Source organism: Nothobranchius furzeri, chromosome 11 (genome assembly GCF_043380555.1).
Source record: "Nothobranchius furzeri strain GRZ-AD chromosome 11, NfurGRZ-RIMD1, whole genome shotgun sequence".
In the NCBI taxonomy this organism is placed as follows: domain Eukaryota; kingdom Metazoa; phylum Chordata; class Actinopteri; order Cyprinodontiformes; family Nothobranchiidae; genus Nothobranchius; species Nothobranchius furzeri.
Genome location: NC_091751.1, coordinates 55616262 through 55632198, shown reverse-complemented (window position 1 = coordinate 55632198; position 15937 = coordinate 55616262). Strand labels below are relative to the sequence as shown.

Here is a 15937-nt window from a genome sequence, read left to right as displayed (position 1 = left end):
TCATAACCAGATTAAACAATTCAGTTGTTTTCATGATCTAAAACATGCATGAAACATGCTGGAAGCAGACTGCAATGCATGTCAGCTCCAGTTTCTAAGGCAAAATCCTTTGCTGTGGACTCTGATTTGCTGACCTTCGCATTAAAAATGTATAACTCAGTATACATAAGTGTTGAGAATGTTAGAACAATAGAGTGGAGCTGATCAATGATCAACATGCTGCAGCAGATTGTTTTAAGTGGGGAGGATGGTGAACATTTTTATGTGAAAGGGACTTTATCATGCAAAAATCAACTTTTGGAGCTTTTGATCATGTTTTATTGTTATGTCCTCATGAATAAACACACCCAAAGCAGTTTTTGGCTTCATGCATTTTCTAGCCTGGAATCTAGACCTTCATTTGCCGAAGCAAATGGATTTTGCTCGGCAACTTAACCAAAAACCATAAAGAAAGCAACTTGATCACAGGAAGCTGAAAAATACAGAACAAAATCAAATATGTAAAACTGAGGATTTGAAAACATTAACACAAAAATAAAATATTTTTACCAGTACCCACAAAAGAAACAGAGATAATGAAAAACTAAAAGAAAACAACACAGTTAGACACATTTTTACTGAACCCTGTACATTTGTTTACTCAACACCTACCAATAAACTGTATTTTAATGGCTTGTGCTTCATCTCAATATAAAACATGTTTTATTTGCCATTTTTCAGAGGACGTAAAACTAGCTAGAAGGTTTGTGACTGGCGACTCTGATTTGCATTACAGGTTTTACAAAAAGCCAAACTACAAAGACCACTTGACTGATACAATTTTTGTGTCTTCACCAAGTGATGATTTAAAGTTTAGATTTGACAGATTGTTTTGCAGCTTGACGCACCACAGCTGGTGCAGTCTGTGGCTGAGAGTAGGCACTTGTTAAGGGGTACGGATGAGCCCGAGTGACACGGTGCAGCCTCTGCAGCTCTGCTGGAGCACCCGGGATACATACTGTGAGAAAATAGAAATACATGTATTATTAACTCAAACACTTTGAGATGAAGACTGTGAAATGCATGTTTTGAAAATGTGTACTTACATCAGAAAAAGCCTTAAAAACTTCATCCTCATTATAACTTGATAAAATATGAGCATTTAAGAAAACTCTTACAGGTCGGGTATCTGAAACAGAAAAAAAACAAAAAACAAAAACTCTTTGATATGATATCTCTCGAAAATCACACACCACAAATAATTTTTTTCTGAGCTGAAAGTGGTTGATGAGCTTTGTCAATACTGGGAATGTGTCATTGTCGCTGCTGTTGATGTGACGGAGTGCGTCGCCACATGATGGCGCCACTTCTCTTGTGATCAGTAGGTCACCATTTTACTTCTTTATGTTTGTGGACTAGAGTATTATTTAATAATTCGCTGTGAATCTGGCATTCTATTTTTCAAAAATTTTAAACAAGTACTTGTGGAAAACTAAAGTTGTTGCTCATTTGCCACCCACCTACACACATCCTAAGCTGCTTTCATCTCCACCCTGCCATTTATTACAAATGTCAAAATGTTGATCAAACGGAAAAGTGCAAAGCCTGTGTTTAAACCCAGCAAGTTAGTGGAAAGGGATTAAACACCTTTAAAAGTGAAATATAATGCAAGTATGCATGCATTGCTCTGGGATTTAAGATACACCTTCTGGGGTTTCAAGCAATGGAAGCAAGCAGAGATGTCACACTGTACATCTTGATCAGTGATACACATGTCTGCACCAGTACACACAAATCAGACGTTTTTTTGTCTCTGAGTTAAAAAAAGAAAAGACAAACAGGAATCACAGTGTGTGATGAAGCATTAAGGAACATTTTCTTGTAGATCTGTGTAGGTAAATCATTTTTTTTATAAAGTGTTAAAAGTGTGAAACCCAGAATTAGATTCAGTACAGATTAAATGAAAACATCCTCATTGCTTTTGCTTTTATCATTCATGATGTGCTGTAGCATATGGTAAATATGGATCCACCATTAAATGCAACGTTCAGATATTGTTAATATGAAAACAGGGTTTTTGAGGTCTTGCTAACCTGGTCATGTACTTTTAAAATGGTTAGTGATAAACCTTTTTTGTAAATAATTTCAGATTTGCACAATCATGGAAAATGTTTACATGACAAAAAAAAACAGTAGAATAAGTGGGGGTGTATCACTGGAATACCATGGGATGTGGGAGGTGTAGGTGTTTTTTGTATTGAAAGCTGCAGAGATGAAGATGTACATGAAGATGAGAGGAATAATATGCTAGTACTTTATTGAGATGACAAAGTACGATCTGACATACAGAACTTAGAGCTGACCACCGACCTTTTACTCATTTAAAAAATACAAGTTATCGGTTACAGTTACCTGGTGAGTAGGTGGTTGCAGCGCTGGTCATTCTTGGAGCTGTAGTACACAGTAAAGAGGAGCCATGCTAAACCATGAGTTTTCTTCTGACTCATTTTGTTAGTTTTAACATTAACATGACCAACCTTCAGATGTTGAGTTTGATATACGAAAGCCACCAGAAGGTGGTGTGGCATCGCTGGTGGTTCGTGTGGTACTTGCTTAAAAAAGGAGCAGATGTGAGGAAGGACATGTCAGTACTTTTATTGGTTTTAGGGATGAAGAAGTACGATCCGTGATACAAAACTTATGTGAGCTGGTGTCTGACGTTTTACTCATTTAAAAATACAAGGTATTGGTTATAACAGAGTCAGCTAATGACTTTTAAATATAATAATGCTTGTCATGATGTAGCTGTATGTCATGTACTTTTGAAATGGTTATTGATATACCTTTATTGTTAATAATTCCAGCTTTGCATAATCATGAAAAACGTTTACTTGACAAAAACCAACCTGTAGAAGAAGTGGTGGTGTTGTCTGATTGCCATGTCGATCCCTCAGGGAGAGTCACGGTGGGTGCAGAAGTGATGGTGGCTGCTGATTAAGAACATAAAGATAGAAAATATTTGTGGGTGCTCTCTATCTGTGCGGCAGTATGGAGCTATTATCAGTTTGTATATTCCATATTTATTCTCACTGCAGGTTGACACATAGTCAGAACAGCAGTCGTTGTTTTGCAAGCAATATTGGTCACAGTAGCACGAGACTCTGCGACAGGCATCATTGCGTCCAGGGCAACACATTGGAAATGGAAGAGCACAGCTTGGGACTAAGAAAGACAGACAGACAAAAAGAAATATTATAAAAATCTCAATAGAAAAGCCCTCGTATATTTCAGAGGGTTTTAAAAGAACTGTCTGAGGGCAAACATGGGTTTGGGTGGGTTACAAGAAATGGAAGCAGAGTGGGTAGAATAGAAGTACAGTAGATGATATCATCTGTCAGTGTAAATTACAGGTAGAAGGAAGCAGAGTGTATGCCGTTGTTACCTGGTGAAATAGGAGCTGTTGTGTTGCCCAGTGCTGGAGCTGTAGTACACAGTAAAGGGGAGCCGTGCCAAAAATGAGCTTTTTCTGACTTACTTTGTTTTAACATTAACATGACCAACCTCCAGATGTTGAGTTTGTTATATATATATATATATATATATATATATATATATATATATATATATATATATATATATATATATATATATATATATATATTTATATATTATCAGAATGTGTCGTTGTGTTGGAAGGAATCATAGGAGATGTAGGGATTTCTGTTAAAAAAGAACAGATGAGAGGAAGAGTCTACCAGTATTTTATTGAGATGAAGTACAATTTGACATATATAGAACTTGAGCTAGTGTCTGACATTTTACTCATTTAACAAATAAAGATTTTGTTTATCACAGAGTCAGCTAATGATTTAAAACCTTATGATGCTTGTAGCTGCAACAAGTTAGAAATGAGTTTTAGACTAAAATATTTATTAGTAACTGTTTAGCTGACTGTGCTACTAATGTTAATTTGTTAATTTTGTTACTGGGGCTGTATGTTGGCTCAGTTGGTAGCACTATGGTCTCGCAGCTAGAAGGTCACATGTTTGAATATTGGCTCAGGCCATTCTACACAGAGTTGGCATGTTCTCCCTATGCCAGAGTGGGTTTTCTCTGGGTTCTCAGACTTCCTCCCATTGGCCAAAAGCATTCATGTAAGGTTGACTGGTAATCCAAAGGGTTTAGAATGAAGACAACTGGACATTTTGGGTTTCTTGAAGACATTTTGCTTCTCATCCAAGGAGTTTAGTTAATTCTGACTGGAATATGGGATAGTAAAGCTTATAAACTGTAGCTAAAAGGCGCAAAGCACCATCATCCCATACGTAACAGGGTTCTCAGAGAAGAAGAATCTTCTCCCAACACAGCATCCCGGTAAACCTTAAACCCAACAACACCCTCAGACAGAAATTGGTTTATCCAAAAAGACAAAACACCCCAACAGAAGCCTTGTGGTGTCGTTTACGCCATCCATTGCAATGAAGACTGTCCAGACTTGTACGCAGGGGAAACCAAACACAAGCACATGGCACAACAAAGGAGAGCCACATTTTTAGGTCAAGTCTCTGGAATCTACTTACACCTAAAGGACAAGGGACACACTTTTGAAGATGACAAAGTACACATTCTGGACAGAGTAGCTAGATGGTGTGAGAGAGGAGTCAAGGAACCTGTCTATGTCAAATGGGAAAAACCTAAACAGTTATCACACCATCCTGCATCTAATTTCAACAACCATCCCCACACAATAGAGCCTAACAACCCCAATGACTCCAGAGGGGGGAGGGAGAAGGGGTATTCACATGTAGTTTCAGCTCATCAAGAAATAATAGACAGCTACAGTTTACGAGCTTGACCCTCCCAAATTTCAGTCCAAATTGACAAAGCTCCCATGAGAAGCAAAATGTCTACAAGAAACCAAAGAAGCCAAGTTGCCTTCATCCAAACCTCTTTGGATTACCGTGACCTCACTGCCAGTTTTTAAGAGTCAGATGAAGACTCACTATTCTACTGTGGTGCTCCGCCAGCATGTGAGTTAGCCATATTTTGCACCTTTTGCTTTTATCCCCCGGTTTTATTTGTTTTCATAGCATAGCATAGCATAGCATAGCATAGCATAGTTTATTTATATAGCACATTTAAAATGCAGCATGGGAGCTGCCCAAAGTGCTGCACAGGCTAAAACAAAACACACCCATTACAAGGAGCTAAAACTAAGGATAAAATCTCAATTAAAAGCAGAGAAAACATGAATAATAAGAACACATTAAAACAATGACACAATAAAACACTAAAACGAGTCACTGTCTAAAAGCCAAAGTATAAAAGTGGGTCTTTAAACGAGATTTAAAAACCGCCAGAGATGGAGCCTGCCGAACTCCAATGGGCAATGAGTTCCATAGCTTTGGGGCAGCATGGACAAATGCTCGTTCACCCCGCGATTTGAGCCTCATCCGCGGCGTGTGCAGCAGCAATAGGTCAGCCGACCTCAACGAGCGAGTGGGCACATATGGAGTGAGAAGGGCAGAGAGGTAGGAAGGTGCCAGGTCACTGAGCGCTTTAAAAACAAAAGTCAGTAACTTAAACTGCACTCTGAAAATGACAGGGAGCCAGTGAAGATGTGCCAGGACAGGTGTAATGTGGCTACGTCGGTGTGTACCCGTCAAGAACCTGGCAGCAGCATTCTGAACAACCTGCAGCCGATTCAGGGCAGAGTCCGGAACACCAACGAGGAGGGCGTTTGCATAGTCCAGGCGAGAGGTAATGAATGCATGAATGACTGACTCCAAATGCCTCCGTTTCAGGATTCGTCTGAGGTGAGTAAGGCGGCGAAGCTGATAAAAACACGACCTCACTACAGAGTTTATCTGTGGGGCCATTGTGAGTCCAGCATCCAGCTTGACCCCGAGACTCGTCACACACTGTTTGGGGTTAAGGGTTAAAAGGTCACAAACAGGGTGAGAGCCATGGTGGTTGCGGGGGTCAAAAACAATAAACTCAGACTTCTTTTCATTCAGTTTTAAGAAGTTGGATGCCAGCCAGCCCTTCACGTCATCCATACATGCAGCCAATTTCGAGCCCGCATTTTTCTCGTCCATTTCCACGTATAGCTGACAGTCATCTGCGTAGATGTGGTAGCTCAGGCCATGCTGATTCAGGATATTGCCCAGAGGCAGAAGGTAGATTGAAAACAGCAATGGCCCAAGAACGGAACCTTGCGGCACCCCCCAAGGCAGTGGAAGACTGGAGGATGCACAGTCACCAATCTGTACAGAGATGGTACGGTTTGATAGGTAGGAGCGGAACCATTTAAGCGCCACCCCCGTCACCCCAACCCAAGACCCAAGCCGATTCAGTAAAATTTGGTGATCGACCGTATCAAAAGCCGCTGAAAGGTCCAGCTGGAGCAGCAGTACCCTAGACCCAGAGTCAGATGCCACCAGAATGTCATTTAGCACCCTAATCAAAGCAGACTCTGTGCTATGGTTTGGTCTAAAAGCTGACTGAAATACATCCAGCAACGAGTTGCTATTCATATGGGCAGAGATCTGGCCATGCACAATTTTCTCAAGGACCTTCGAGAGAAACGGGACTTTCGATATCGGGCGAAAGTTCTCATAAGTGGAGGGATCCAAACCAGGTTTTTTCAATATCGGCTGAACAACCGCATCTTTAAAAACCTTAGGGAACACTCCAGTGCTGAGGCTAATGTTAAAAATGTTCATGAGTGCCGGGCTCAGCGCAGACACCGAGTCACGTACCAATTTAGCTGGGAGGCAGTCCACCGAAGAGCCAGCTGGCTTCATGGAGCTAATCAGTTTCATCAAGTCAGCAAGCTGAACTGGAGCAAAGTCTGAGAAGGCAGGTGGATCCGGCGGTTCCACATGGATAGTGTGTATTTGAGGCTGGAGGCTAAGCCTAATACCAAGGATCTTGTTGAGGAAAAAGCTCTGTAGCTCTGTGCATAAAGCAACAGTGGGATTTAGACCATCAGACTCATGTATACTTTGTCGGTCCTTCCATGGGTCAGAAATATTTTAATTCTTTTATACGTGTACTGTACTTTGGCTTGTCTCCTGACAAATGGAAAGTGCTTAATAAACAAAGTTGATAATGAGGATGGTGACCTGGATGACTGAGAATGACATGTTGACTGTAATCATATATTTTTCCTGAAAATAAATAGTCAATGGTCTGTATTTGTTCATGTTTTATCAAGTCCAAGGACTCCAAATCACTTCACAATACAATCAGTCGGTCCCTACTGATTCACCTTGTCACATGCTGAAAGTGTTAAACTACAGCGTAGCTACAACTGCCCATGGGCACACTGGCAGAAGTGAAGCTGCCGCAGGATGCAATGACTACCACCACCTGATCAGTTCAAGGGTCTTGCTCAAGGACACAGTGATTGAGATGGATGGAGGGGAGTTTGAACCAGTAATCCACCAGTTAGAGAACTCCTACCTCCTGAGCCACATTCATATTTGGTGTGAGTGAATGGATTTGAGAAATGTAAGAACTATTTGACTCCAGAGGAAGATTTAAAACGATTACATTAAATGGAAATAGGAAGTGCCAGCTGGAGTAGTGATAAATGACCTGTGCTTGTATAGCACCTTTCTGAGTCAGAGGACTTCAAAGCACTTCACACAAACATTCACACTCTGATGGTGATGAGCTACACCGTAGCCACAGCTTGGATAAGGCTGCTGTACACAGAGGTCACCAGTCACTCTGACCACCACCAGCAAGCAAGGAGGGTGAAGTATCTTGTCCAAGGACTCGACGACAGGATTCCCTACAGGGAATGGTGATTGATCCTGCAACCCTTCATTCACTGGACAACGTACTCTACCTCCTGAGCTACTGCAGCTCTAGTAAGTGCAACTGGTATTTGATTCAGTTGCCAAAGTGCTATTCATCAACTCTATGGCATTCAGGAAGAGGAAAATATGACAAAAAAAATCTTCATTGCTAAATTTTGAAAAAGTCCCAACAAACCCCGTTGATCTGAAGTACAGCTTAACTAAGGAATGTTGCTGTTCTGTCTGTCACGACAAAGCTGGCTTTCAAACAACAACAGAATATATCCAATAATCCTAATGACGCTTCAAACCATCAGCTTTTAGAGGTTTTTGTGAAATATACCACATATAGGGATCAGAAGCAACTTTGAGCTCATGTTGAGATACATTTTGAAGTTGTATTTTAGGTTTAAACTTCACAAGTTTAGAATTTTATGTCAGCCGTTGGAAAAAAAGATTGAAAGTGATCTTGTGTTTCATTTTATTAAAGCTTAATTTGTTTTAAACTTGGTTTAAATGTAACAATAATCTGTGCGGTCTGAAAGAAAAGCGGTTATTTGGTGCTCCCACAAGAGCACCAAATGATTGGAAGTTTGACATTTTTCATTTAAAGACATACCTGTAAAAATAAGCTGAGTACATTTCAGGGTTAAGAATGTTATGTAGACACAGAAGGCTGATAACAGAAACAGCTGATAAATGTGTTGCAGTAGATTGCTTGAAGCAGGAAGTAATGTGTTTGTGTTGAAGAAATCCCCTGCTTGAGGCGTAAATGCAACTGGTGTTTCAAATCAAGTCATGGGAAAATTAAAAGGGGTGGATCTGCAACTCTGAACAGTTTTGTACAACATAACCAGGAATGCTGTTCTTCAGAATATCAAGGGAAAGCTGGTTTTCAAACTGTCATGGCCAGTTAGTGTCAAAGTCAAAGCCACGAGTTTTTTTTAATTATGCATGCAGAGATCAGAAAAATAACAAAAGTGGTTCATCTGAAGTTGTTTTCTATCATTTTTATTTAACAGAGCTTTATTTAGATTGTAGTTTTTGTTATTTTTAAATGAAAATCATTATGATGTAAATGCCCAGTTTGTTCCTAGATGCATTTAGACATGTAATAATCTGAAACACACTGGTGAACATGGATGCAGTTGATGGGAACAGGGAAAAGAGTGTTACCTGTAGAACTAAGTTGTATAAATATTAACTAAAAAAATCACAAGGGATCTTTGTATTTTAAATCTTTAAGGAAAAAAATTTAACAATGGGAATACACAGTTAAAGAAAGGATAACATGAGGAAACAGTGCTAACAATGAATGCAGCTGATCAATATGTTGCAGTAACTACTGGAAATAGAAAGTGCAATAGTTACATTAGTAACTATTATTAACATTACATAGTTACACACACACACACACACACACACACACACACACACACACACACACACACACACACACACACACACACACACACACACACACACACACACACACACACACAAGTTAGAAAAATATTCTGATAGATGTGTAAGTATGTCGTCATACTTCAGAGGCATATTTAGAACTATCTGAAGGCAAACATGGGTTTGGGAGGGTTACAAGAAATGAAAGCAGAGTGGGTAGAATAGAAGTAGATGATTTTCTCTGATATCCTCTGTCACTGTAAATTACAGGTAGAACGATGCAGTCGAATGTCGCTGCTACCTGGTGAATGGGTAGTCTTTGCGCTGGCCATTGTTGGAGTGGTAGTACACAGTAAGGAAGAGCCACGCTAAAACATGAGTTTTAGTTTTAACATTAACATGACCAACCTTCAGATGTTGAGTTTGATAGTTGAAAGCCACCAGAAGGTGATGTGCCATCGCTGGTGGTCTGTGTGGTAGTCATAGGCAAAGGAATCACGGGAGGTTCAGTAGTTGCTGTTAAAATAGGAACAGATGAGATGAAGATTCTGTCAGCATTTTTATTGGTTTTAGGGATGAAGAAGTACGATCTGTGATACAGAACGTACGTGAGCTGGTGTCTGACGTTGGAAGAGTACAAGATTTTGGTTATAACAGAGTCAGCTAACGATTTTAAAATGTAATAATGTTTGTCATGATGTAGCTATAATTTCTAAAACTGCTAGAATATAAAAAAATAAGATTTTTTTCAGTAACTGTTTAGCCAACTCTTCCACTTATGTTAATTTGTTAATTTTGTTACTGGGGCTGCATGTTGGCTCAGTTGGTAGCACTAAGGTCTTTCAGCTAGAAGGTCACATATTTGAATATTGGCTGCAGCCTTTCTGCACAAAGGTTGCATGCTCTCCCTATGCCAGTGTGGGTTCTCTCTGGGTTTTCAGGCTTCCTCCAATTGGCCAAAAGCATTCATGTAAGGTTGACTGTAAGGAGGGTAAAATGTCTCCCTCAAAGACACAACAGCAGGATTCCCTTCAGGGAGGTGGGATTGATCCTGCAACCCTGTGATACCTGGATAACCCACTCTACCTTCTAAACTACTGCCGCTCTGGTTGTAAGTGCAACCGGTATTTGACCCAGTTGCTGCATTGGTCATTGTTGGAGCGGTAGTACACAGTAAGGAAGAGCCGTGCTAAAGCACCAGTTTTCTTCTGACTCACTTTGTTAGTTTTAACATTAACATGACCAGTGTTGGGCAAGTTACTTCAAAACTGTAATGCATTATTTATTACTTGTTACTGTCATTTTAAAGTAATTCATTACATTACAATATTACTGATTTTAAAATGTAAGGCATTACACTACTTTTGCATTACTCTGTTACTTTCAAGAAAACAACTTCAGTATGAGTTTGGTAATCTGATGCCTGGTGAACTCATGACACATCCGGTGGAAGGTGATGTGGTGTCTGAGCTAGGATTGCTGTTAAAACTGTTCTTTAGAAGAATTGTTTATGTAATAAATGCAACAACAAACTGTACTCTCAGCACGCTGCCATCTTAGATTGAGCGGCGAGTGAGGTGGTGGGGGCTCCAAGCCTATATTTACCTTGGTCCCCAAATGCCTTGATACGGCCCTGGATGTGGGACTGACTTCTGGGGTGATCTGATTCTATCACATGTATAAATATTAAATGCTTATATATTATTGCTTTTCACTGGTAAAAATGAGTATTGGGGATAAATCTACCTACATTTTTTCTTTTCAAGCACTTTGTTTTGTTTTCTTGATTTTATTTGAATAATTTCCTGCCCTTTCTCTCTCTAACCTTCCTGCATGCTGCATGTGTTCTCCGTCTTCCAGAAAACCCGTTTCCTAGATTTCCCACTTTCCAACTAATCAGCCAAAGGGATCTTCACATGTGCGGCGCTCCAGCAGCAATGAGTTGAAATCACCGGAGCCCAGATTAACTCAGCTGAGGCAAAGCATGTCAGAAAAGTACAGAATACCAGAGAACATGCGCTGATATGAACGATCGCAGGTGAATTATTTTGTTTTAGTGGAGCGATTTTGTGAATGTTATAGCGGCCGCATGCAGGATGCAGCTGGAGTAGTTGAGCCGTTACCACTGCGTCCTCTCTGCCTGCAAGCTGAGTCCATAAATGACGTAATATATGCAGATACTGGAACTTTTTTCGGGTTTCCCGCAGATTGAATTTTTAAGAAACACAGCTTGATTCTGGGTTTAAAAATGCATTGTAATTACCGCGTTACTGACAATTGTACCGAGTAAATATTACCATTTTCTTTCCCTGTAATGCCTTACATTACCACATTATAGCAAAAAGCAATGCATTACAGTAATTAATTACTTTTGTACCGCGTTACTCCCAACACTGAACATGACCAACCTTCAGACGTTGAGTCTGGTATTTGAAAACCACCAGAAGGTGATGTGGCATCGCTGGTGGTCTGTGTGGTAGTCATAGGCAAAGGAATCACGGGAGGTTCAGTAGTTGCTGTTAAAATAGGAACAGATGAGATGAAGATTCTGTCAGCATTTTTATTGGTTTTAGGGATGAAGAAGTACGATCTGTGATACAGAACGTATTGTTCTGTATCACATGTATGTGATTCTGTATATGATTACAGCTACATCATGTTTGTCATGATGTAGCTGTAATTTTTAAAACTGTTGGAATACAAAAGAGAAGATTTTTCAGTAATTGTTTAGCAGCCTTTCTGCACAAAGATTGCATGTTCTTCTTATGCCAGTGTGGGTTTTCTCTTGGCACTCAGGCGTCTTCCCAAAGGCCAAACGCATTCATGGGGTTGACTGGTAGGAGGGTGAAATGTCTCGCTCAAAGACACAACAGCAAAATTCCCTGCAGGGGATCCTGCAACCCTCTGATTACTGGACAACCCGCTCTACCTCCTGAGCTATGCTGCACTAGTAGTAAGTACAACTGGCATTTAGCACAGTCGCCATAGTACAATAGCACATCAACTCAATGGCATTCAGGAAGAAGAAAAATATCACAAGATAAACTTCATTTCTGAGTTTTGGAAAAGTGACAAAAAATTCCTCTGAAGTACAGTGTAACTAAGGAATGTTGCTTTTCAGTCTGTCACGACAAAGCTGTCTTTCAAACAACAACAACAGAAAATATTCAATAATCCTAATAAAGCTTCAAACCATCAGCTTTTAGAGGCTTTTGTGAAAAATAAAACATATGGGGATCAGAAACGAAATTGAGCTCATGTTGAGATACACTTTGAAGTTGTATTTTAGGTTTGAACTTCTCAAAGTTTAGAATTTTATGTCAACCTTTGAAAAAATACTTGAAAGTGATTGTGTGTTTCATTTATTAAAGCTCAATTTGTCTTAAACTAGGTTTAGATGTGTAACCATAATCAGTATTGCTTGACAGAAATTAGTAAATTAATTCAGTCAGTTTCAATAAATTAACAGACACAGAAAGTAGAAGTTATGTAGTTGGGATGACGATATTGCCTGTATTAGTAGTTGAATCTGGTTCTTGAGCTAGAACTTTGCAAATAATAAAATAAACAGTGAATTTTTAGATTCTAAGAAAAAAAATTGAATGCATATCTAAAGTTTCCAGAAAAAAAATTATTTCAAGAACAAGTTTTCTCTCTGATTTGTTATGGAAATACTAAAAAAAATAAAATAAATAAAAATAAAAAAAGGTCCTGCTAATGGTCGTGCTGACTCAAGCCTCTTTGCGGTACAGATTTTGTACAGCTCCAAATGGACGTTCATTCACACTCTTTGTGGATCGTGTGCTGAACGTCTCTGAAAATCTGCTCCCACAAGAGCACCAAATGATTAGAAGTGCAAAAAATACCTGTAAAAATAAACTATAGTGAGAACATTAAAGGGTTAAGAATGCTAGAACAAGCAGTAACAGAACACTGATAACAGATAAAGATGATGCAGTAGATCGCTTGAAGCAGGAAGTAATGTGTTCGTGTTAAAGAAATCCCCTGAAGCGTGAATGCAACTGGTGTTTCAACTCAAGTCTTGAAATGTAACTTTGTCTTATCTAGATTTTATTTATCATCATTAAAAAATTAAACAATCATTGTGTATTAAATGCCCATTTTGTTTCAATAAATTAGATATGTTTATATAGCAGATAATGGAAACAGAACGACGTGTTTATGTGGTTGGTTTCATTTTACCTGTTTAACTAAGCAATTTCAAGTTCAAGTTTTAGAGAACAGTATATGTACGCATGACCACTTCCTTCATAGCACCCTCAATAAAGCATAGCATAACATAGCATAGCATTTATATAGCACATTTAAAATGCAGCATGGGAGCTGCCCAAAGTGCTGCACAGGCTAAAACAAAACACACCCATTACAAGGAGCTAAAACAAAGGATAAAAATCTCAATTAAAAGCAGAGAAAACATGAATAATAAGAGCACATTAAAACAATGACACAATAAAACACTAAAACGAGTCACTGTCTAAAAGCCAAAGTGTAAAAGTGGGTCTTTAAACGAGATTTAAAAAGACTTGCTCCTTCATAGCACCTGCAGAAAAAAATTATGGATCCGCCACTGCTTGAAACAATTGAAATAAAACGTTAACTTGAGGAAACAGTGCTAAAGTTAAATGCAGCTCATCAATATGTTGCAATAACTAACAGGCATTACAATAGTTACATTGTGGAAATTACCTGTTGATGCATCTGCTGATATTGTTTGACCTAAATGACAAAATCCTTAACTCACTGGTATTCAGGGAAATGACATTTATTTACTGGTAAAACAGTGAAAAATGGCTCATAAAGTTATGACTTAGTCATTTCAAACACAAAACATAACCAAGCTTATTCATGACGGAATATTGAAATGAGAGCTGTTCGGACATGACAATTAGTCAGTTTCATGTAATTAGGAACAGGAACTGTGTTGCATCTTGGCCTCTATGTAGTTAATTTAATCTCACTATCATGTGATGTCTCTTAAAATAAATCCTTTCTCTATCCCCAAACTTTAAAGTATGAAGTACAACTGAGTAATTCATAAAGTTTCATCCGGGATCGCATGTCAAATGTGTAGGGTTAATAAACCACATATCTAGGAATTAAAGGCTGTTGCTGTCAGCTTATGTTTTAATCCCTAAGAAGATCAAACTAATTGACGAATGAAATTCACATGCATATATATATATGTATACATGTGTGTGTATATATATATATATATATATATATATATATATATATATATATATATATATATATATATGTATACAAATATGTATGTGTATATATATGTGTATGTGTATGTGTGTATATATGTATACATATATGTATGTGTATATATATATGTGTATGTGTATGTGTGTGTATATATATACATGTATGCATGTGAATTTCAGGTGGAATTGGGTTGCGTCTGCAGATTCTTAAGGAATCTCGAAGCATCAGGCTGTTCTGCAGGTGTCGTTTGGTTGTGTCGGAGCAATTTCTGCCAGCATGACAGAAATTGCTTTGTTGGTTAAAGAGCGTTGGGCGGCCGTCCCAACTTCTCTAGAACTCATTCGCAAATGACGAGAGTTCAGTTTTAAAAGATGGCTATTATCATTTCTAACGAATCAGGTTTTGACATGTAGAAGGAAAGTTTAACAAACCCTCAGAAACACGCCCTCCTGAAGATAAAAAGTTCTGGTGTTATGGGAAAAGACCATGTGAGCGCAAGTTACCTTTAACTTAGTTACTGTGACCTGTGTTTCTGTGTATAAGTGCACATGATTACTTGTCATTAACATAACTGATTATCATAAATAATTAACCAAAGAATAATAATTCATTTCAGTAATTAAACACAGTTATAATTAACCTTGATGATTAGTAGTAAAGAGATTAAATGATTCTTTTAAATCTTGAAATGCCCTCGCCTTGCTGTGGATGGAATAGCAGTCAGATAAGAAGACAGCTGCAGATTGAAGGAGTGGTAGCGGACTTTAAGTCTCCTGTGAAGGACTATCGGAGATTGGAGCAGTGGCCAGGGCAAGGTGACCCAGGCTGTGGATCTGCCCTGAGTCTTAAAACCAGGCCATTTCGTGACGCTACAAATGGAATCGGGTTTTACCAGCAGGATGTCACGTACATTTCATTGTGTTTATATATTTGTTGCATTAGAAAATATAAAGATTGATCTACATAATGATGTACACTGCTCATATCCCCTTCCCGATGCCTTGAAATCATTCCTTAAATCATAATTTGCATTGATCATTGAAATAGCTGTTATTTTATGAGAAAATTTTAAATTTGACCAAAAGAATCATGTTAGAGATGTATATTTTACTCACCCTCACAGGAATGCAGTATCCCTATTATAATCAAAAGGTAACGCACAAAGAAACCCATGGTTACGGCTGTTGAGCAACTAAGTGTCAATGCTCAGGTCCTAGGACAGCTTTTCCTCTAAGATCTTTCAACTTTCCAGTTCTACTGGTTTTGAAACCACCTTTGGTCACTTATTACATCATAAAACATCCGCATTTCTGACACCTGACAGGCAAACCTGTTCCATTTTCAATTAATTTTTATTCACTTGATCAATGACAAATTAAATTAATCTGTTACATATTCTGCAGAAGTCTGAAAGATGATTTGACTTTATTGAATGCAGTACTGCAACAGTTACCAAGTACAAGGCTGGTTTAGAATGATGAGCAACACGAGAAAGTGGGCTCAGGGTTAGCCAA

The 15937-nt window shown here is 38.7% G+C and overlaps 1 protein-coding gene across 4 annotated transcripts; it reads right to left on the bottom strand.

Moving 5' to 3' along the window:
* Positions 1 to 292: 292 nt before the first annotated feature.
* On the bottom strand, positions 293 to 15932 carry LOC107384023 (uncharacterized). 4 transcript variants are annotated; one of them, XM_070556111.1, is made up of 9 exons: positions 15539 to 15932; positions 11600 to 11707; positions 9600 to 9707; positions 3070 to 3201; positions 2886 to 2969; positions 2517 to 2591; positions 2392 to 2430; positions 1086 to 1168; positions 293 to 997 (listed from the first exon to the last, which is right to left on the bottom strand). In XM_070556111.1, exons 1-9 carry the CDS (start codon positions 15594 to 15596, stop codon positions 926 to 928), a joined length of 759 nt encoding a protein of 252 aa, XP_070412212.1. In that variant the 5' UTR covers positions 15597 to 15932; the 3' UTR covers positions 293 to 925. The 4 variants fall into 4 exon arrangements, with proteins under 4 accessions (XP_070412212.1, XP_070412213.1, XP_015812503.3 ...); XM_070556112.1 differs by having other exon boundaries at positions 2886 to 2966; XM_015957017.3 differs by lacking the exon at positions 3070 to 3201.
* Positions 15933 to 15937: the final 5 nt, after the last annotated feature.